Source organism: Sander lucioperca, chromosome 4, assembly GCF_008315115.2.
Source record: "Sander lucioperca isolate FBNREF2018 chromosome 4, SLUC_FBN_1.2, whole genome shotgun sequence".
NCBI lineage: Eukaryota > Metazoa > Chordata > Actinopteri > Perciformes > Percidae > Sander > Sander lucioperca.
The window spans coordinates 29,111,915-29,134,373 of NC_050176.1; the positions used below are offsets into that span (position 1 = coordinate 29,111,915).

General features: G+C 39.1%; 3 protein-coding genes across 3 annotated transcripts; all 3 read right to left on the bottom strand.

Moving 5' to 3' along the window:
• Window positions 1–1,717: 1,717 nt before the first annotated feature.
• LOC116057211 (bMERB domain-containing protein 1) lies at window positions 1,718–11,982 on the bottom strand. The gene is made up of 3 exons (XM_031309602.2): window positions 11,673–11,982; window positions 6,601–6,721; window positions 1,718–2,137 (listed from the first exon to the last, which is right to left on the bottom strand). Exons 1-3 carry the CDS (start codon window positions 11,758–11,760, stop codon window positions 2,002–2,004), a joined length of 345 nt encoding a protein of 114 aa, XP_031165462.2. The 5' UTR covers window positions 11,761–11,982; the 3' UTR covers window positions 1,718–2,001.
• An 813-nt stretch (window positions 11,983–12,795) lies between these two features.
• On the bottom strand, window positions 12,796–16,943 carry LOC116057212 (mpv17-like protein). Its single transcript, XM_031309604.2, has 4 exons — window positions 16,287–16,943; window positions 15,424–15,494; window positions 15,028–15,057; window positions 12,796–14,548 (listed from the first exon to the last, which is right to left on the bottom strand). The coding sequence occupies exons 1-4, from the start codon at window positions 16,588–16,590 to the stop codon at window positions 14,345–14,347; spliced, it is 609 nt and encodes a 202-aa protein (XP_031165464.1). The 5' UTR covers window positions 16,591–16,943; the 3' UTR covers window positions 12,796–14,344.
• A 473-nt stretch (window positions 16,944–17,416) lies between these two features.
• On the bottom strand, window positions 17,417–22,340 carry ntan1 (N-terminal asparagine amidase). Its single transcript, XM_031309599.2, has 10 exons — window positions 22,045–22,340; window positions 21,438–21,540; window positions 21,070–21,135; window positions 20,849–20,957; window positions 20,684–20,757; window positions 20,539–20,592; window positions 20,400–20,453; window positions 20,210–20,307; window positions 19,830–19,943; window positions 17,417–18,753 (listed from the first exon to the last, which is right to left on the bottom strand). Exons 1-10 carry the CDS (start codon window positions 22,123–22,125, stop codon window positions 18,583–18,585), a joined length of 924 nt encoding a protein of 307 aa, XP_031165459.1. The 5' UTR covers window positions 22,126–22,340; the 3' UTR covers window positions 17,417–18,582.
• Between the last annotated feature and the right edge of the window lie 119 nt (window positions 22,341–22,459).

A 22,459-nucleotide genomic window follows, 5' to 3' on the forward strand; every position in this document is an offset into this window, starting at 1 on the left:
TTGTGCCTTTTTTCTGAGTTGTTGAGCAATAAATCCAAACTCTTACATCCTAGATTTATCCACTTGATGTCCATAATTTATCACGTTTTCGGTCATTACTGCCGCTAGCTCCGTGCTACAGTCTAGCGTAATTCTCCCATGATGCTTTGCGAGATTGTGTTGACGTCAACCAATGGGAAGGCAGGTCCGTCATACAAAGACTATGTAGTTGAAAAGATAGATCACTCCAGTGAATCTGAGCGAGAACAAAGGCTATATAGTAGGAAAGATAGGTCACTCCATCTATCTAGTCATAGGCAGTCGAGGCAGAGAATTTGCCTCGAAGCTTTTTTGTAATCAAATTATTCGAGTAATCGTTTCAGCCCTACATTATACCTGAGATTTCACTAACTAACAATGCCAATGTTTGTCTGTTACTGTTGTATATCAGAGTCCAGGAAAAAACTTGGTGAAGAGGCCCTCACAGAAGAAGAAAAGATGTAAAAAGACCAAGACAGTGGAAGCAATGGGTAAGTTCTTTAAAACTGGACAAAAAAGATATATACAGTCCAGACCACAAGTATTTGGACAGTTGGACTTTTGTGTTCTTCAACACAAATAAAGTTTGACAAAGAAACATGTACGCTTTCATCCTAGAGAGCATTCTGAACTTGCTGTACAGTCATAAAGGGGGTTTTCATAACCATACAAATGATTTTCCAGTCAAACAATATGTGCTCCCTGATGTACCAGCTTGTAAGCCTACTCTAAATAAACCTGAAATAACAATTTTAATGTACTATCCATTTTTCTATTTAAAATTGAATGTACTGAAGAACAAAATTGTATACATGTCCAAATACTTACTGTCTAGACTTAACTTCAAAGCTCTGATTACATGCTTTCGGTGACCGCTTGCAAGGCGTGCATGAGCAGAGTCAAGGAATCTACACTGAGATGTACAGTATGTATTTAAGGTTACACAATCTACATTGTCTTTTCTGTCATTTTTAGTGCCAGCCATATTAAAGGTGAAGAGACCGTGGAGTGAAGCAGAGAGGAGTGCGGTATACAAACACATGGCAAAGTTTATGGCAGAGCGCCGCGTTCCAGGTAAAGAACACTGCATGTGATGCATAAAAGAAGAGGAAGCCTTGGGTCAAAGATCCTGGAAGGATGTAAATAATTTTGTGTACAACACAAATGTCACATTAAACCGGAGGTTTGCTACACGGCAGCTTCACTTTTGAAGATTTTTATTGTGCAATATAATGTTGTGTTGTAGTTGATGTCTGCTGCAGTTCTTTTGATGTGCAGTAGAGTTGAAGTGGTGTTTCAAAAAATAGAAATAAGGCACATTTATCTATTAATTGCACAAATATTTTCTTAGGTTTGTTTTATAAAATGTCAGAACATATTGAAAAACACCTAAAACAAAGTTTAAGGTTGTCTTCAGGTATATATTGTTCAAATGACAGTTGTTGCGACAAGTTTATTGTCACAAGTGAGAAAGAAAGCAGCAAATTCTCAAAGTTGATGTTTGAACAAACTGAAATAAATGTTCTGATAACTAAGAGTTAACACTTATTGTTTTTTATTGCTTTACTTTAGTTCAGAAATTCATCTGTGCTTTTGTGCCGTAGTCTGTTCAATGGTCACATCATTTGTGTATATATTCTGCTGCTGTATATGAACCTCAAACTGTAACTCTTCAAAGACTCTCCAATTGATATATTACTACATTATTTGTCTGTTCTAAAACATAAAATGGTAGCAAAGAATAACTTAAAGCAAAAGAAAGAAGGTAGTTAAAATAGTCTAGCCAGAACTGAACCCAATAGCGCCCCCTAGAATCGGTCCTCACTTCAATGGTAGAATGACGGTTCTTATACTTAGTTTTAAAAATAATCTGAGGTGGAAAACTGAGTCAGGGAGACATCTAGTGTTTAAATGTAGCATTATTTTGTCTGTAAGTGTAGCAGAAAGGGTGGTCCTCACTTCCATAGTAGTTATATCCGGTCCTCACTTTGATGCCCATACAGGAATGTGTGTGTGTGTGTGTGTGTGTGTGTGTGTGTTTGTACCTGGTACTGTGACAATCTGTCTCAGCTCCTGCTTTAAACTCATGATGTCTTTGCAGAGCTGAATGTCATCCATCCTAGAAGAAAAAATGTGAAAGAAAACAGTAAATCGCTGGCCTCCATCAGATTAAAGAACAACAGATGTTATTATCTGTAATATTACTATCTGGATGTCTCTATGGAATGATGTAAGGCAGAGTTGTATTGTATAGTGAACTCTGGAAGGAAAGCAGATGCAGCTGAAAAATCTGTGGGAAGAATCTAGACTCCAAATGTTGTCATTTTGATCAAGTGAAAAATTTCTGTCAATTTCCAAAAGCACAGAAATTCATTTTTCAAACATGAATATGACCCTAATTATATTTAACACAGAGTAAATGAAAACATCCCAACTAGGGCTGGGAAAAAAAAGATTTTATTTGTTATCAATTAACCCTATAATTCACACAAACCGCATTAAACTGTGTTTTTGTAATCAATTAACATATCAGTAGCTCAGCCCCGTCTCTCTCTCTCTCTCTCTCTCTCTCTCTCTCTCTCTCTCTCTCTCTCTCCCTCTCTCTCTCGCTCTCCCTCCCTCCCTCCCTCCCTCCCTCCCTCTCTGTCTCTCTATCTCTCCTCTCTCTCTCTCTCTCTCTCTCTCTGTGGAGCAGTGACAGCTACCACCGATTTAATTCTGTCTGTGATAGATCAGGCCGATGACTCATCCACAGCCTCCTCTTCCTCCTCCTCCTCCTCCCTCTGCATTTATCCCTGTTGCTCCGTTTTACACCTCCCTCCTCTCTCTCTCTCTCTCCCCCTTGACCCCTCCCTTCAGCTTCTTTCTCCTCCTCTCTTTCTGTTTATCTGTTTTTCTCTTTCTGCCTTGTGCTTCACTCTCTCAATGCTATTTGTGGATTCCAGCAGCTTCTGCACTCTGACACTCCATCTGCTACTGTGTGTGTGTGCGTGCGTGCGTGCGTGCGTGCGTGTCTGTTTAAGAGCCGTCTTGAGTCACACAGATCCGACAACAGAGATGTAAAAAATAAGCAGCGTGGCGGCCTAATGAAGCATTTTAAGTGGGCGTGTGAATCAACATTATCAACTGAGTGAGCTCTCTAAGATGTGTATCGGCTTCATGCGACACGTCGACCATCATCCTGCTGCAGAGGTTAGGGGTGTAATGACCCACCAAATACACCGTTCTGTTCGATATGATACAGTGCTGCTGAGACATTGTGATACAGTTTCAACACGTAAAAATAAACAGCGGCCAAGACAGTGTCTTGTACTTCCACTGTCAGTTCAGTTTGATAATGTCAATGTCAATTCATTTATATGGCACTTTTAAAAACAACTGGGTTGACCAAAGTTTTATAAAGGTACAAAAGCCTGTTTGACCCTCCTTGTTCATTAAAAGAGGGTTTTGAAAAGTAAAAAATAAAAACAACAGGATAGAGTGACAAAACAAATAGTTTTTTCAGCTCAACAACAAAACGGCAGTGTTTTTTAAGCTACACTGAAATCGTTTGATTCATCACATATAGTAAGAGTGTGAAATCCTCCATCACAGAATAGCTGCAGAAATGAATGATATCTTTTATATTGGAAAAACTGAAAATTTAAAAAAACGTTATTTCATGTTATTGATGCCAAAATCATCCTGCTCATTAATTTGCAACATTGTCCATAATGTTCTGATACAACCAAAGACATTTAAGGGATATTAAATGTAAATAATATGGCAAAATCTCACCTTCTCACCGTCGTATCGTGAAACCCTACGTGTACTGTGAGTCTGTATTAGAGCTGCAACAATTAGTGGAATAACCTGATCAACATAAAAGTTATAATTGATTAATTATTTAAGCAAAAAATGCCAAATATTTGATGGTTTCAGCTTCGTAAATGTCAGAATTTGCTGCTCTTATTTGTCTTCTGCTGAAGCACACTGAATATTAAGGATTTTGGACTGTATTTGATAATGAATTCTGCTGCCTGTTTTACAATATCTAACATTGTAAAAGCACCGAATGACAGGACGTTGAAATTCTCCTTCAATTCCTATTTGCTCACTCGCTGTATGGAAACTGGATATTCATTTATTCATCTGCACAGTTGGCATGAATGAACATTGGAAATACATGCAGACTATAATTTGTGAAACGGGCAATTCTAGGATCAGACCTTTAGGGGGGCTCAGCCCCCTAATGAGAATGTGACACGGACACAGTGCCTTGCAAAAACCCCGCCTGCTAAATCAGTAATTTCATTAGCCGATAATCTCTGAGCTAGCTACTGAACAACAATGTCAGCTAACGTTTTTTTGACGCTAAGATGGAACTAAACCTGACACTTTATAAGTCACAGTGATAATGACCACTTTGACACAATGTTCTAACATTCAGCAATTTTAGTTGCTTACGTTTCAATTTGGGTTCTAATCTGCGCCATGGAATTACCAACTTCTTCTCTAGGGAGTCTAAAGGGTCTAAAATCGCCAATGTTGTGAAAAGGTTTTTACCTATTTCCCCTCGGTTGCACTGTGAAAATATTAGGTCGTTGCCAGTGTTGGGAGTAACGCGTTACAAAAGTAACGCAATTACAGTAATGTATTCCTTTTTGCTGTAACGCAGTAATATAACGCATTACTAATAAAATTTCGGTAATATTATACTCGTTACAGTCTCAGTAACGCGAGTTACAACGCATTTTAACGCAACATTTAGTGGTTTTTTTTAAGAATTCACCAACACCGCGACACATTTCTTCACAGGAAAAAAAAAAAGCCGTATTATTTTCCTGTCGCTGTATTCGATGGTTGAGATGACTGCAGAGACAGATACATTTGCGAGATGGATATTATTTTCAGGAGTTATTACACTGCGTTGAAGTGAGCTGTCCTGTTTCTGTTCCCGTGGTCAGAACCAGAACCCAACAGGTGACGGTACGTCAGCGGCTGACAGATTTAAACATGTCGGGAATTAATGTTGAGGCTTGCTACACGTAAATATCATTGCATTTTATCAGCCGTAGAGAGTAACTATGCCTGTAGTGGAATGGCTTCGAATGACGACCAAAAGCGCTTGTCTTTTACTGTGACCATTTACTGTTCAATATGTCGCAGTTTTACAAACAAGAAAGTGAACAACTTGAGCCTGACGGACATGTTGCATCCTATGGTTGCATCTCAGTAAGCTAGTTTGAAAAAATTCTCATGTACCGGTGATACATTTGACTTAATATGTACTGCACTTTAATTTTCTACTTTTTTAAAAATTTCTACTTATATTTGTCTTTGTATATCCACCTCTGGTAATGACTATTTATATTTGTACATACTGGCGTTGTACTTATGTTCTTTACTAAATAAAAAACAAAAAACAAAAAAATCTCAGTAAGCTAGCAAGAGTAGGCTACACAACAGACAACTTCCGTGTAGCCTACTTCAAAATAAAAAGCACTTCCTGTGACGGTTCGCAGTAATACTAAATTACTGTTAAATAAGGTTGTGTAGGCTACCTTTTCACAAATCAGCTGTAAATCAAGTACTGTAAATAATGTTAATAGTGAGTTTTAATCACACTATAATTGAACATTTCCTTTAGAGTGTTTTAAACTAAACAACATGAATTTCTTATTCAAGTGCTATAAACAAACATTTTACAACAATGCCGTACTTTTAATTGAGTATTTTTATTTTCTCCTAATTGCCTATTATACGTTTTACTTATCTATTTTTTATAGCTTTAGTTACTTTGCATATTTATATTAATTATACAAAATATGAATAATCTATGATGTATTAAAGTGGATTCACAAGCTAGCTGCCAAATCAAACTTCCCCTGTTATTTTGGTAAAAGTAACTCAAAAGTAATGCAAAAGTAGTGTAATGCATTACAATTCAGAGACAGTAATATTGTAATATAACTAATTACTCTCAAATGACAGTAACTAGTAATCTATAATGTATTACATTTTGGAAGTAACTTGCCCAACACTGTTCGTTGCAGCCCTAGTTTTTATTGAACAAGACAATGAGACACTAGTTTGTTACTTTACAAAATGTACTGCTACAGTATTAAACTCTGTTTTTGTCTGATCTATTTATCAACATCCATGTTATCATGCTCCACAACAAGCACAGTCAAAACAGTCACATGATCAACACAGCGAGGCTTTAGACAGAGAAGAAAAAAAATACAGTAGGCCTATGTCATCCCAAAAACTGATAACCATAATCCTTGAAGCTGATGTTGATGATGAGCCAATGAGTTCATCATGGTGACTCATTCAGCTGCTATATTGGCATGACCAGGCCTATGCATAATCAATGAACAAATGGACCGCCTCTCTCTGTCTTAAACAGTCTTGGAACAGCCAACTTATATCCCAAAGGAGAAGAAGACTTGAATGTCTTTGCAGCGTGTCAACACAGAAAGCTCATTATCCACTCAAGAAAAGCCGTAGGAGTTGTTATGACACTGTATCGATTCGCTCTTTGTCACACTCTATTACGTCTGGTGTTAAAACACAGAAATTGACCGTTCAGCAACTCACATGAAACGCAGCTCCGACTCCCGGCGTACCAGGACCTCTCGCAGGCGCTGAATACGAGCCATCTCCACCTCGATCTCCTCTGGAGCCATGGTGCTCTCTGCCATGGACACATCTGAATGACCTGGGAGGCAGAGGTAGAGGAAAACAGGGATGAGTCAAAATGAATAAGGAGGAATAAAAAAAAGAGAGGAGGGAAACAGGAGACAGGGGGAGGGCAGGAGGAAGAAACTTCTACTATCCTAGTAGTGAACAGTGTTAGAAGAAGTATTCAGATCCTTCACTTAAGTAAAAGTACTAAGGGGCATCGGACTGGGGGGGGAAAGGGGACTGAGTACCCAGGGCCCTCATGTGAGGAGGGCCCAAAAAAATGCTAGAATGAATAGCTGTGGATGCGAGAAGGGGCCCATAGAAAATGCCTTTCTACAGAGCCCAGAATTTTGTGCTACGCCCCTGAAAGTACTAATACCACGCTGTAAAAAGTCCTGCATAGAAAATGTTACTTAAGTAAAAGTATGTAAGTATCATCTGGAAAATGTACTTAAAGTATTAAAAGTAAAAGTATTCAATGCAGAAAAATCATCACATTTTAGAATTTGGAAATGATTAAAACTGTTCTGTCAGTCAACTGTCTAATGGTCTAATCATTTCATCATGACTTGTAGGCCGTATTATTGTTGGCTAGTTTAATCTATAATAAAACATAGGATTTTATAAACTACATGTGTTCATGTGTATGCAAAAATCTTAATTTGTAAAGTAACTAGTAACTAAAGCTGTCAGATGAATGTAGCGGAGTAGAAAATACAATATTTCCCTCTGAAATGTAACGGAGTAGAAGTAGAAAGTGGCATGAAAGGAAAAGACTCAAGTAAAGTACAAGTACCTCAACATTTGAACTTAAGTACAGTACTTGAGTAAATGTACTTAGATACATTCCACCACTGGTAGTGAGATTGTTTTTCTCCAACAGGACAGCTCTGCTCTAGACATGTCTACTACTCACTTCTCTTCACTTTGTACACTGCTTCAGAGTTTAAAAGCAGGAGAAAAAAAAACGACCTACACGTGACTGAATGACAGATTCCAGTGGCACAACACCTGTATCTAATTCAAGATGAAAATCGTAAATGTATTTTCCGTTTTTTTAAGCATGTAATACAGGCACTTTGAGAACCTTGTTTTTAGCAGAAGGTTGTTGAGGAAGAGAAACTAATACCTTCATGGATCAATGAGCAGTTGCGGCGTCTTGCTGATTGGGTTATTTCTCCCTGAACTGGACCACTGACCTCACATTCTCCATATCTGCCAATAACAAACACTTAGTACACTGACCAAACACTTATTGCACTGACCACTGCAAATGCTGCCGCTCCTGCAACAAACTGACCCTACCAGCACCTTACAACATACAAGCAACAGTGTGCATCTTGATTTGCAGATACAAATATATTCCATACGAAGTTGATTGCTTATTAGTGTGTTGTCCTGGTTTCCTCCTCTCTTGTTGCATGTCATCAAGCTTTCTCCCTGCCAATATTCCCATCCGTCTCCATTGCAAATCATTAAAGGAGCACTTCGCCAATGTTACACATGAAGATCAGTTGACTCGTCATGAGGAGTACTACTCAGCCTTTAAAACCAGTGTATAATATCTTCGGTGGCTCTGGAAGGAGCTTTGTTTGAGAAGATACTATATAATATATATATATATATATATATATATATATATATATATATATATATATATATATATATCATTATAATTTAGGGTTATCTCAGTTTGGTCTTCACACTTCAAAATTGTAACAGAAAACCTGTGTTTCAAACTTGGAAGCGTGGAGTTTGAGAGACATGGATGTTAACCAGATGTTAACCAGCTGATATATATATATATATATATATATATATAGTTGTTCTTTGTACTGAATTTTGACCTTTTCAAAAATAAATATCTGTCTCTCAGAAGGTCCCCATTACCCAGTAAGTATTATGCAATACTACAATACAATGATATACCACCACTCACGCGTCAAACTTCACTCGGTATCTCTGCAGGCCTGAATCTCAACAGTTATCTTCCACTTTTGTGCAGAACATGAATATTACACAGAGCCAGCAAATGCACTACAGTGAGATTAGATGCCACACCTGATACTTGCTCTCAGGGTTCTGTAAAAACGTTAATCAAATAGCATCCAGATAATCTCATCTGTAATCTCAGTTTATGTGCAGGGGTGGCGAGTGGCTCTGCCCTCTCCTGCCTCTCTGGATTAGCTACGTGCTGTCCTTACAACGATCTTTACTTTATTTCCATTATTGATTGATATGCTGATTTATTTCTTGCTTAATTGATTAAATGTTTTTTCCTAAATATGTCAGAAAATAAATAGTGAAAAATGTCCATTACAATTTGCCAGAGTCCAGTGTGATGTCTTTGGGTAATTTAGTTTAAAATCACAGGCAACGAAAACCAGCAAGAGGCTGGAACCAGAGATTTTTTTTGTGCCCTCTTTGCTTATTTTATTATAAAATATCCATATGGACAAGTACTTGTCCATATGGATATTTTGTTAATTGATGTTAATCCTCCCGTCCATACTTGCTGTGAAGCAATCCCCTCCTAACACGACTACACTGTAAGAGGACAAAATCCCCAGTCCACAAGCTGATAGGTCCTTATTCACCTAAATATAAATAAACTATTTTCATCTTTAATCAAGAGGTGTCAAATGTGACGCATGACATTTATCCACAGTGTAACATTAGAGGAGTGGATCAGCTCCTTGTCCTCCTGCAGCAACATAAACTGCAGTCTGCGTTTGTGGTACTTTTCATGGATGCTTGCTGAAGACCGAGCTGACTCACCACAGCAGACAGAAGTGTGCACAGGAGGGCCCGGTTTGTTTGTGCCTCACTGATGTTGAATCATCCCCTGACGTGTCTGCTGACAAAAAGACGCTGACACCAAAATCTAACTTTACATCATGAAACTGCAGCAGGATACGAAACACAGCAGGAGCTAAAGTTTGACAAGTGTTTCTTTCTTTATCTCCCTTTTTTCTCTGTGTCTTGTTTTTCTTTGCACACTCCAGCCACGTGCTTATACAAAACCACCAATAGGACCAAGCTGCATTAAGTAATGGTGGCAAAGTGCCAGCTCAATGATGTCTTTACAGCTCCCTCTCCTCTGAGCAAGCCGCTCACACACACTCAGCATCGAAGACATTACAAGGAACGAACAGCTTCGATACTTCCTAATTAAAAGCAGCTTGTCCACCAGAGACAGGTGGGCTTAACTCTAAGGTTCCAGGCCAACACAAGCAAACCTGCTCCTCTCATCACCTGCAGATATGAAACAGTATCCTCACACATGAATTAATCAGTTTGAATTAGCCCTGTGTCATTAAAACAAACTGGATCAACCGGATTAGGATGTAATGAGGAATAAACAGCCTGGAGAGCCTGGATCGTGCGCGGTGCAGCGCCCCCATGGGGCTCGACAACAGGGAAATGTTAGCATCTGTATGACATCCAATGCAGACGCCCCTGACACATCCCACATCCTGCAGTCACACTGTAGCCTATACACTGCTACTGCTGCAATAGAAACACAGGCAGTATTTAAAAGAGGAGGGGGTTTGCCCTGCCTTACTTTTGTTTTATTGTCTGTCTGTGACTGTGTGTGTGTGTGTGTGTGTGTGTGTGTGTGTGTGTGTGTGTTAGTGTTTGTATGTGTGTGCGTGTGTGTGTGTGCGTGTGCGTGTGCGTGTATGTGTGCGTGTGTGTGTGTGCGTGTGCGTGTGTGTGTGTGTGTGTGTGTGTGTGTGTGTGTGTGTGGTAGACACAGAGAGAGAGAGCAATGGCTGGATCCGTGTCTAAAAATATCCACTGCATTTTTTTTTTCTTCTTCTCCGACTTAATCTGGAAGTTTCTTTACAGCCTGCTCTCTGTGATTGTTATGAGGTGTTGTCAGTGGAACCAACCAGGATACATCTTAATGGACGCTACCGCTTTGTTGCTTCTGTCAACACATGCGTCATTCATCCAACGTCATCACTTGGGATTTGAGAACAGGACAAAATAATAGAAACATCTAACACATCTAAAACGGCTCTGCAGCTGATGATGCTGTAGGCTAGTTTGTGGTATTGTTTAGAGCGGAAGTCAACTGACATAAAAAAAATAATTGCCAATAATTGTCATGCATCAAGCGAAAGGCAAAACATTCTCTGACTCCAGCTTCTCCAATGTGACAATTTGCTGCTTTTAGTAGATTTTATCGAATATCGCTTTTATCATTAAAAGAGGGTTTGGACAGTGGGTTGAAAAAAACGTTTTACAGACCAAATGATGAATCAATCAATTAATTAACTGAGAAAATAATTGTTAATTGCAGCCCTAAATAGGACAAATAAAATAAATGCAGGACAAAATAATAGGGACATTATTAACAGTAATAACAATGTTCATTTTTTTAGCTGAAGCTGAGTTAGAGAGGTGTTTATTCAGCTTTATAGACATTTCTTAGGCTGTAGTCTGTCGTGATGTTGTTATTATTGTGCAGAAACTCTATTTTGTGCTTACCCCCTGTACAATTTTAAGTAATCACTAAAAGTGAGGCATATATTTTATGGATTTGAGAAAAACTTTTAACTAATTTTAACAAATATTCTTTTAAATGTGAAATTCAGAGCAGAGCAGGGTATGGACTTCCAGCTGCTCGTGCTCTCACTTCATGCTTCTGCATCAGCTCGGACTGAATCAAATGACCACAAGTTTGAAAATGTGCTGGGCTTGCTGTATTTGTGGTGTACTCATTGGCCCAAATCCATTCACAGACCACGCAATATACCCATAGTGAGCATGTAAGGGAATTAATAGGCCCTTTAGCACCGAGGCAGCGCTACCGATCCTAAACCTTTATGAGTCACTATTAACCATTTCAACGCCAACTGCTCACTGGGGTTTCACAGCGAGAGTGACACATTCTGCTGAGAAAACAGAGATGCTAAACTGCCTTTCCGGCCCACCAGGCGGTAAAACAAAATCATATTTCACTTCGAGATGCTCACCTTTGTCCGTTGTCCATGCCGTTTCCGACACGGCGCCGTAGCTCCTGAGCGCACGCTCGGTGTCCGAAATAGATTTCTTCAGTTCCATGTCGGTGGAGTATCCGCGCCGAAACCAGGATACAACGAGTCTTTAATTCTGCACGGCTCCTCTGTGTGCGTCCCTCCAAATTTATTTAGTAATTGGTAGGCTAATATAACTCAGTTTCACCCGGTGAAAAGGCTCCAGCGACCCGAGACGATGAGCATCTTCATTCAAGCTTTGAAGTCGACGTGTGGATGGAGAAAAGGATGCAGGGAGCATGCGCAGTGCGGTGCAGGGTTGTGAAGACTTGGGAGACACCCACTGACACCGAGATGACGGTAAAAATAAAACAACAGACACATAGTTGCACTGGAGTTTTTTTTTATTATCAGCCTGTTCAAGAATTAGTTTTAATATGCCACAGCTCTGCCTGGATATATTTCAGGTATTTCTTATTAGTTTAAAACACTTGCAGGGGGTAATAGCTTTTTAAGCATTTTGTCTCTGAAGTGTAAAGGCCTACTTCTGGTTGTTATTTGGCAGGCTGAAATAACTACCAAAGGATAAGTGTCAGATGTTTCCACATGGGGTCTGGTTGCATAATGTCACAATTTCGACAAACTGACTCTGTTTTAGCAGTGTGTCACAAATTTAGAAACAATTTTAATAATAGTAAAGCTTTATTTGGGAAGTCTTCGAAGCAAGAAACATAAAACAAACAGTGGGAATGCAGGCTGTAGAAAAAGGGCATGCACCAGCAGGCATGCCTTTCAAAGTATGTGTTGTGCTTAATACTGTATATTCCCACAAGAGATGGAGACAGAGCTGCATTTGCATAGCCTAAACTATGAGTAATACAGAGGAATGACTAATATTTCTGTCTGAACACAAGCCCCCCAGGATGTACCTTTGATAGCAAAATATCAGAGGTACATGATATTACAGATCAACTGGGCGCATGAGAAGAAAACTATGGGTCTGCTATGGTCTCAGTGTGTCACCCAAGGTCAGTTATAATCTCAGTTACAGTATATAGATTTCTTTTGCGTTGCTATAGTTGTATGCTCAGTAAACACACATTGAGTCAATGGGATGTTTTTAATTTATTCAACAATAAATATGATTTATCTCTACCACAATCAGTGTAACTTCCGTGCAAAATGTCATCAAATCATTTTTTTTTCAATACGTTACAGTCAACGACACTGTTAAAATAGTTGTTCTTTGTGATATCAAAACCATTCAAAAAAATAAAGTAGTGTACAAATCTTTGAATGCGTTATTAATATCACCCAGTCTTCAGTTGCTGGAATGAACAAAGGGAATATTCATTGATTTGATCTTTGAGTTCCAGTGTAGCACATCAGCATACAAATAATAATTAGAAACACACATTCTAATACTATACTAATAATAAGTTATTATAATTAAGGATGCAATTTAAAAGATGTCTGATTAAAGGGATCAAAAGAAAAGAAGTTTGCCTGGAACCTTTTAAATTCTATATAGTATAGGAATGGCAGTCAGCTCTTATACTGAGCTATTTTTAAAAATTACCTCTATAGAAAACGGCTTGGCAGAGGCATCTGACGTTCAAGAATCATTGCAGGCGAGGTAACCTTTAAAGTAACATTTACACTAAGAGGTCAAATTAAAAATGAAAAAAAAATGGATAAAACAGCAATCAATGTTGAAAAATTAGGAAATGGTGCAAAGAGATATAATAGAGAGCACTCCACAGTATCACACTGACATAAAGTACGACAGCAGGCAGGCAGCATTTCCACATTCAAGTAAATGGATGTTTGAGACAACCTTCATCAATCATTAACATACAAACTCAGAGTAATCTTCAGCAGTATCTCATTGCCACAACATTTAAATATTAAGGAACAATGGTTGAAAATACGAGATGAAAAATATATTTTCGGATATGTTTTAGTGTTTTTAGGTGTTTTTTATATACTGTATATATAACGGATTATTGGTCCCTGTGTGCATGTGCACTTCTTGTACCAGAGTGTGAACAGGAACCAAAGCAGAAAGTCCTTAGAGATCAGGCACTCTGTTCCAGTCGCAGATACGTCTTAGTTCAGTTTTTAGATGTAAAGCAGAAACTTTACACGTTCCCATCATAGAAATAAAATCAATAACATTTTAATTCTATGGTTCCTTTCCAGACATAAAAGTCCTCATAAATAATTCCAATATCATTTAGCATGGTCCAATAGAATAAGGGAACTCTCTTGTTTGTAATGTGAGAACACAAGACTGCATTTATAAAAACAAAACCTGACGACAAATATAGCACCATGATGGTTCACTGTGGGATTGAAAAGTAGGACTGAATTACATTTTCCCACTGAGGTGATGTGCTGTATGCATACTGAAAAATATACTACACATTCCATTTGCTGGATGCTGTTTCAAAGCACCATGAGGTCATGAGAACGCACTTTTTTTTTTTAGTTTAACCCCAGTGTGACTTTGAACTCAAACCCTGGCAGTGATAGTGCAACATCAACCGCAGACAGGACTGCCATCCACTGAAACTGCTATCTCCACTAAAGATCGCTGCTTTTTCCGTTTCCGTTTTGTCCCCCTCCATCACAACCACTGATTCTACATACTTTGGATCGGAGTAGGTTTACTATTCCCTCTTTTCCTTGGAGTCCACCTTCTCATTTGTGGATTCTGCTTCGTCCTGTTTAGGAGGGAACATCCACGCCAGAGCAGCACCGGCCGTGCCATCGCCGCTCTGACGCGAGAAGCAAAGGAAGGTGGCCCAAACGAAGGCACAGCAGCCGGTGAAGGCGGTCCGCATGTACAGAGGCACCAAGGCAAAGTTTAGAAACTGAGGGAGACAGATAAAAATATATTTATATCATTGTTCTGGTATATTACATGTTTACATATCAAACAAAAATTCTGATTTATTATTGTGCAGTATAAAATAAATAGTTCCTATGCAAGTATTGTTGTGAGATGTCATACTGAAACCCTATTCTATAATTTAAACTACAGAATGTAGTCCCTACTTTGTCAGTTTTGTTATTATGATTTTTGGGATGGGTCTGCCAATCAATGGTTGCTCCGCAGGTTTGTCTTTCAAAATATATCACATTATCACATATAACAGCTATTCAAATGAATGAAAACATGAGGAAATTGAAGATTTTAATAGGGAAGACAATCTAAATTGAAAGGTCCACTTCCATTAGGTTCATCATGAGGCTGTGAGATGTGACGGGACCTTTGAGCTTAGATTTTCTTCACTATATATTGTTCCCAAGGGTCAAGAATTGACAACTATCCATGAATGTCAATATTTACCTGCATAAATGGCCAGAACATTAGCCCCGTCTGAAAAGACAAACAGAAAGCACACATCATTTGTAGACGTACACAAACCTCTACTGACACATCTGAAACCTATGATTACAAAAAAAAATAAACTTTATCTTTCAACTTTAGTGACTGAGATTCATGCTAATTAGTCAGATAGAGAGCCATCAGTAGCTCTCCCTAAACCAAATAATAGCCTACGTGTTAAATGAGCTTTGAGTCATTAAATACATTAAGCCTTAGTTTTGGATAAATGCACTATAACGTCTTATCTGTTTTGATTTAGGCACAAATTTAATGTCTCATGTCACACATTACACAAGCACTTGAAGGTGCTAGCAAGACGAACATGCTGTGACAGCCTGTGTCTCTGCTCCTACTCACCTTATATGTATTCAGGAACTTTTCTCTCCAGTCTTCAAAGATGTCGTCTTTGCCCTCCAAAATGCTGACACCTGCGTGAAAACAAGACAAATGACAGTTCATTCTCTGACTGTCAGCTGGAAAATGATTTGACTGATGGAAGGTTTATAGTGTAAGTGGACTTTAAAGACACAGTATTATATGTATGTCCTATAGGAACAGGAAGAAAAAAATCACTATGGCAATAATATCACTTAATGTATTCGCAAGCTGTGTTATTGCACAAATAGTGGAACATATTCTCTCGCAAAACATTAGCAGTACAATGACAGCATGTAGGCCTACAAAGTTTTGATTAAGCATAATTGCCTATTTTAATAGGTTAGTGTTTTGGTTTTATTGGTGCCAGATTTACAGATAGTAGCTAGCTAGCTAGGTCATAGTCATACATACTTGATTGTGTTTGTTTGCTATTTAAGTGAAAGCCTACTTGTACCCACTACTTTTTCTAATATAATATACAGTGATATGAAGGTCTTTACTCCACTACACAACTCATTTCAGACAAATTTCAAATCTAACGTTATCTAGCCTACTTGAAGCACATCATCTACAAAGTGAAGACTTTCATGTGACCTCTGCTAGTCAAGGTATGTTTCACAGTGCAATGAACAACATGCTGGCATGAGAAGAGCACTGAGAGGACTCGGGTCAGGTTACAAATTGACAGATATGCGATCTGTTTTGAAGTTAACCATTAACTAGCCTGCAGGCGCTCAGAGTGCCCCGGGGAGCTGTGGTGTGCTGTCAGCAGCTGTCCTGTCCCTGTCCTCGGTCCCACTGCCCTCCGTCCCACTGTCATACTGCCCACTACAATGAATGACCTGTGTAGAAGACACTGGTAGCCAGGGGTGACGCTGTGGTCTGGTCCAGGAGAAGCTTCCTCATCACCATCCGGACGGAATTCCCGGGAAACCTCCGCTCCAGGAACCGCATCCAGAAGAAATTGAAGTTCCCATGGAAACTGAACGCGACCAAGGCGACGTTCCGTGTGTGTCTCCAGTCCATTTGTTCCCCTCGCGAGAACGACTGGTGGACGAAGTCCCCTCCAGCGAACAGACAACCGTACAGTGTAACGTTGGTGACCCACGGAAACCGACGGACCTGCCTCAAAAACGCCTGTCGCATTATTGTACAGTTACTGTCGCCCAGTGGAACGGAATGTGGTGTTGGCAAATTGAGGAAAATGTAATACTTCGGTTAATTTAAGCTAAATGTAACAAATAACACCGGCATCTCCTCTGTCCGAATATCTCCGCGGCATCATAGCTATATTTTCGTCCGAATTTCAAAGGAAAGGGGCTCATAAGACTTATCGACGACACAATGTAGCCTATATGTTTCTCGTATAATGAACGTCGTAAAGTAATATAATTCCAGACAGGATAGCCTACTTGCTTGTCATGCACCATCCGACACCCGGCACGGCACTGCCAGTTTCACCGGTCGGGTCGGCTCATTCTGCGTAAAATTGCTACGCCCCTTTTTACGTAAAAAAGAAGAAGAAAAGAATCACAGTAGGGTGCACAGTTGAAGGGCGGAGCACAACTGAAAACCTTCAGCAGCCAGCTCAACCTGGAACTGTAACGTTAAATGTGTCAAGGTGATGAGAACTGTTTGTTGCTGTGAAGAAAATACTATCACAAGAGACATGTTAGTTTACATGGTGCATCAATAATGGGGCTCAAGGAGGCTCCAGCCAGGGACAGCTTCAGTGAAATAAAGCTTGTCCAACATTATATCTTTGTCAATAACAAGTAGCCTAGGGTGAGTATTGTTAAATTGAGACACTTTTTGAAAATTTCAATTCTGTAACAATTAGTCCAATTTTGACAATAGTTGGCAAGTTGACAACAAACCTTTATTCTTCTATTAAAGTGCTGAACTCCAAAAATTCCACCTTTTCAACTTCATGACTCTGAACTCTCAAAACATAGACATGACCATTTCAAACTAGATTTGACCATTTACATTTATTTAGCAACAGGTACAGTATGTTCACAAGTTGCACTGAATGTTTTAAGCACCTTGCAACCTTCTGAATAACACAACTGATGAAAAGGCCTTATACAGTATATGGTGGTTTTCATTTTAACAATTAACAAAGAATCATATTTTGTTGTGTTCCACAAGAATCCATATCATCCCTCGCAGAGTACTATACACATTTATACATGGTTTCCTAAAATGTACACGTTCATGGCCATGCTTACAGCAGTATGTAGAGTATGAGTATGTATTCTTATTAGGAAGGTGCATTAGAAGAGAAAAATAAACTTTGCTTAACAATGCAGAGTGTAACAATTTGAATTCTCTTCACTGTTTTAGACAAAGTGCCAAAATAAACATATTCTTCATTGTTGTTCCTCACCTGTAATTATTCTTCAATAGTAGGTCAGGCTTTACATTTAAGGATCATAAATGCAGTTTTACATTTTTCGCCCATTAAATACACACTGTGCATACATTTTTTTGAAGCATAGCTAAGTTAAGTTTCAGATTGACTTAATACCTCCCAGATGTCTATTGGTTTTCAAACTTGCTTGAGCTGGGTAAGTTTCCTGGCAACTCACTCACTGACAACATTAACAATATAAAGGCAATTAAATGAAGTTTGAATTCTACTAGTACAGTATAACCTGAACAATAGCTGCATGCAAGGAAAGAAATTAATAAAAAAAAAAATTTTGGAAAAAAGTTCCACTGTATGTTTTTAGGCTAAAAAAAACATACACAATGATAAGTAGTTTTTTTAACTGGACATAAGACAATGTTTCCTTTGGATAACCATAACAGCCAAGCATAGTTGGACATTAACCTTGACTTACTGCAACACAGCAGATGGTAAAGGTTGCAGACTTTACACCACCAAAAATTTACTTTTACAGGCATAAACAGAATCCCTTGTACTTCCTCTACTCTCTCTACTGGACCAGCCAGATGAGTCAGGAGAGCCATTGACCATACATACAGTATGGTCCAGGCAGGGGCTACCTCCATGTTAAGACACAATGAACAAAAACAAAGAGAGGGTGGCTGGGTCACAGTGTATCCAATGAGCTGAGAGGCAAAAGCAGTCAGGTTCCATGATAAGGTCCAGTGAGAGATAGGAGTAGGGCTTTATGACGAGACAACCCTCTCCCAGTCCCCCCTCTCAGTCCTGTGGTAGAGCTGTGGCTGCCCCCCGGGGAACAGGCTATCAGAGCTGGGGTGTCCCAAAAGGAACTGGATGGTGGTCTTCATGTGCTGGACGAAGTGTGGCGGCTCAGCCAGCGGAGAGGTGGACAGGTACTGGGCATGAGAGAGAAATACCAGAGTCAAAGTTTGTATTATGTCACTTTCTGGACTGCTGCTTCACACTCACGTTGGGAGTGTTTGAGACATAACAGAGACCTTAAACGTGTGGTATACTCACCGCAGCCGACCTGTCACACGCCAATGTGACGTCATGGGAACGCCGTAACTATTTATACTTGGGCATGGTGGTCGCGACACTAGTTGCAGTCTTCTCCTGAACAGAGGTGGCGCAACTGAGGAAAGGCTACCGACTTTGCTATTTCTACGGACTAGAAGAAGAAGAAAAAGGTAAACAACGGCAGAACTGGCAGCAGCATTGCCGTCAATGCTTCGATATTCGATGACCTTCTTCGTCGGATCAAGCCTTTCATTCACCATAAAAGAACTCATCTTAACCCAGTAAGTTTACAAGAGAGACTTGCAGTCACTCTGAGAGTCCTGGCATCCGTTTGCCCTCAAACTCGTCCTTGCTTCCTGTTTCCGCTTTGTCGTGCGCCGCTGAAAAAAATAGAGTGGTGCGCAACCTCTGGGCACTTTAAATCCTGGCGCGCCAGCGAGATCTATGTCATTTTGACGTCACATTGGTGCGTGACAGTTCGGCTGCGGCGACTGTAAAAAGGCCTTTAGGGCTGCACAATATATCGTTTATCATAATCGCGATATCAACTGGTGCCATAAACACATCGTGAAAGGCTGCCACATATCGCAAAAGACATTTAGAGATTTTTTTTGTGTCAGTTGAAAGAAAATTAGTAGAAAACTGCACTTTAAAATGTCACTTTTTTAAGTGGTGCCTTTTATATTCAATTCAATGTTCAATTTGTTCAATAAAATAATGTTGAAAATGATTTCCTTTCATTTGTTTTAGACAGAAATTAGTACACTTTAATATCCGTTTATTTATTTATTTATTGCAAGAAATATTGTCATCGCAATATTTAACGTTAATCACATATCGCATATTTTCCTCATATTGTGCAGCCCTAAGAGGCCTTAAATGAAGCATGAAAAATACAGAAGTATAACAAAGGATGAAGTAGATCACCTAAGACTTAATACTTCCCCGTTACCTTTAAAATTGTGTCATCATCTTGTGACAACCAGAAGGCAATATCCAGATTTGGAGACCACTTGCAAGGGCCGATTTTAACAAGCCCTCGACTTGAGTCATATATGTCTGCCATCTACAAGAAAAAAAAAATTTTTTGCATTGAGATTGTGTCCTTTTAGTTTCACTAAATAAAACAATTAGCACATTACTACTTTTAGGGGAAATCCAAACTTCATTTGTTTAAGATTATAATTTCATAAGAAATACTTAAACATTTGGTCATGAGTTTTTGCATGAAACAGAGAGATGTGTTGTTGTATGTTTCTGTGCCACCGTTTTTCATTCACAAAAGTGTCCAGTATTCACACATAGAGAACAACATTGTATATCTTATAGTACCTGTCCCCCAGTGAAGGTCCTTGCTGATCGCAGCTCCTCTGCAGGTCCTTTATGAGTGAATGTGGAAGGGAACACATCCCCCGTTTTAACATTTACACCTGTGCAGAAACAGACATGTAGACACAATATATTAGAGGTCACATTCGATGAAGGCATTGCTCTCACTTTGTAGTATATATTCATCACTTACCTATTCCATATACTACAGGCCTGTGAGTTCCATCAACAACAATGTCATTCATTTCTACAAAAACAAGAGAACAGAAAGGTTAACTAGACCAAGGCGTGACCAAGGCAGAATGGTAAAGTCAAACAGGTATCAAAGTTACCTGTAATGCAACATGTTTCCAGATGAATATCCTCTTTCTGTTTTTGGAACGCTGCTGTAAAGTAAAAAGAGTCTAAGTGTTACAAAGCTTGAATGCTGCCAGCATAAAATTACTATAAGACACGGGGCAATTTGAAAGACTATACCCAGTATGTTAAGGCTGAGTTTATGGGATGTTTTTGACTCATCGTTAAATCCCCCGGCAAGATGAAGCTCAAGTCTGCATAACGGAAAAATAAGAGGAAGGAAATAAAGAACATCTGAATAGGATGTGCACTTTTATTATGTGTGTTTGTTTGTGTGTTTCGTACCTGCCCTCCTTACTGACATTACTCAGTGACGTCACAGCTTTCACAAGGAGTGGTACTTCAGACCAGGTGCTGGAACCATCACAGTGAGCAAGGCAAACAGCTCCACTTCCTAAGACATAATAAATCATGGCAGACATTAAAAATGTCATTTCTATCCTAACTATATAGGTTACACAGGCAGAATAAGGCCCACACTATGAATTTAATGAAAGGAATGTTACCGGTGTGTCGCAGCACAACCAAATGGCAGGTGGTGGCATCACCAGATCCTATTACTGAAACACAGTCTGTGATAGGTAAGACACAAAGCATATATGTTCATTATGATCCAGAATGGTTAACCTAGAATACTATCAGGGGGTTAGTTAGAGGCTAACAAGTTTAAACAAAAAAAAACATGGATTGTGGTTGAACCTGTATTTGCATTAAAGACTAAAGAGGCTTCAGTTGGCTGGCTGGAGACGTTATCCAAACTTTTAAGAGACTGTCACTATGTGTCGAGTCCGATATGTCTAGTTTTTAATAGCAATACGTCTATTTAATTTACAATAACATTTGGGTGAGCTGAGAATCATCGGGCTTGACTTACTGTCTGCTGGTGTTGTTGCAGCAAACTCTCTTTGTTGGACATACAAGAAGCACTTTGGGTCGACATCAACAAGTGGCATGGAGCGAAATGTTCTTGCATTTTCCTGTGACATAAAAACAAAAAGCATAACTTTACAGGTATTAATACAAACTAAACCTTACACAAAACCGTAGAGCCTTATTTTCCTTTCTAAAACAGTTATACTGCAATATTTTTATTGATATATATCTATTCTATATGTTCTTCACTGCAGTGCATTACTTTGTTTATTCTCTTAGTATGCACCAAACAAACCAAGGCCAATTCCTTTAATTAAGTCATATCAGGTGTCTTTTATTTCCGTGTCTTTCCTATTTAGTAGTTTTTTTTAATTGTATTTAAGGGGACATGCACATGATCTACCTTTACTTACACGTCTTTAGATGATGTAACAAAAATAAAAATGATGTGACCGTTTGTTGTGTTATTCCTGTGCGGGTGCCACCACGTCACAGCCATCCGTTTATATTACAGATAGTCCTGTCACGTGTGATTACTTACAGAAAAAGCCCTAACTGCTGACCGTTTCTCAGCATGCTAAATTTAGCATCACATTCTTGAAACAAACCTGTAAATGTGGATAGTTGTCGAACAGTTCCGCTGTCGAGCCTATGCGGTCAAGTCCTCTATTTTGAATGAACAACGGCATTTCCTTAAGCGAGGTCTAACGATACCTTCAAATCAGCTGGTTATCATACTATTATAAAGGCCAGTAATTTCATATATTAATATCTCGTATTATAACTGCAAATTTCGCAGTAAGTTAACTGCAAAACCAGTCCATCGTGTTGAACTTCCTGGAAGGCTGTCTTCCTCTACTGTTTCAGCAAAAAATAGTCTCGCAGTTTCTGACACACCGCCACCAACCGTTAGTTAAAAACATAGTCTATGGTTAAAAAGCACGCTGCACGAACGTGTACACGAATCAAATTCACCATTATTACTGAGTTAACATTTGTACGTAGTGACCGTTCTATCGAAAC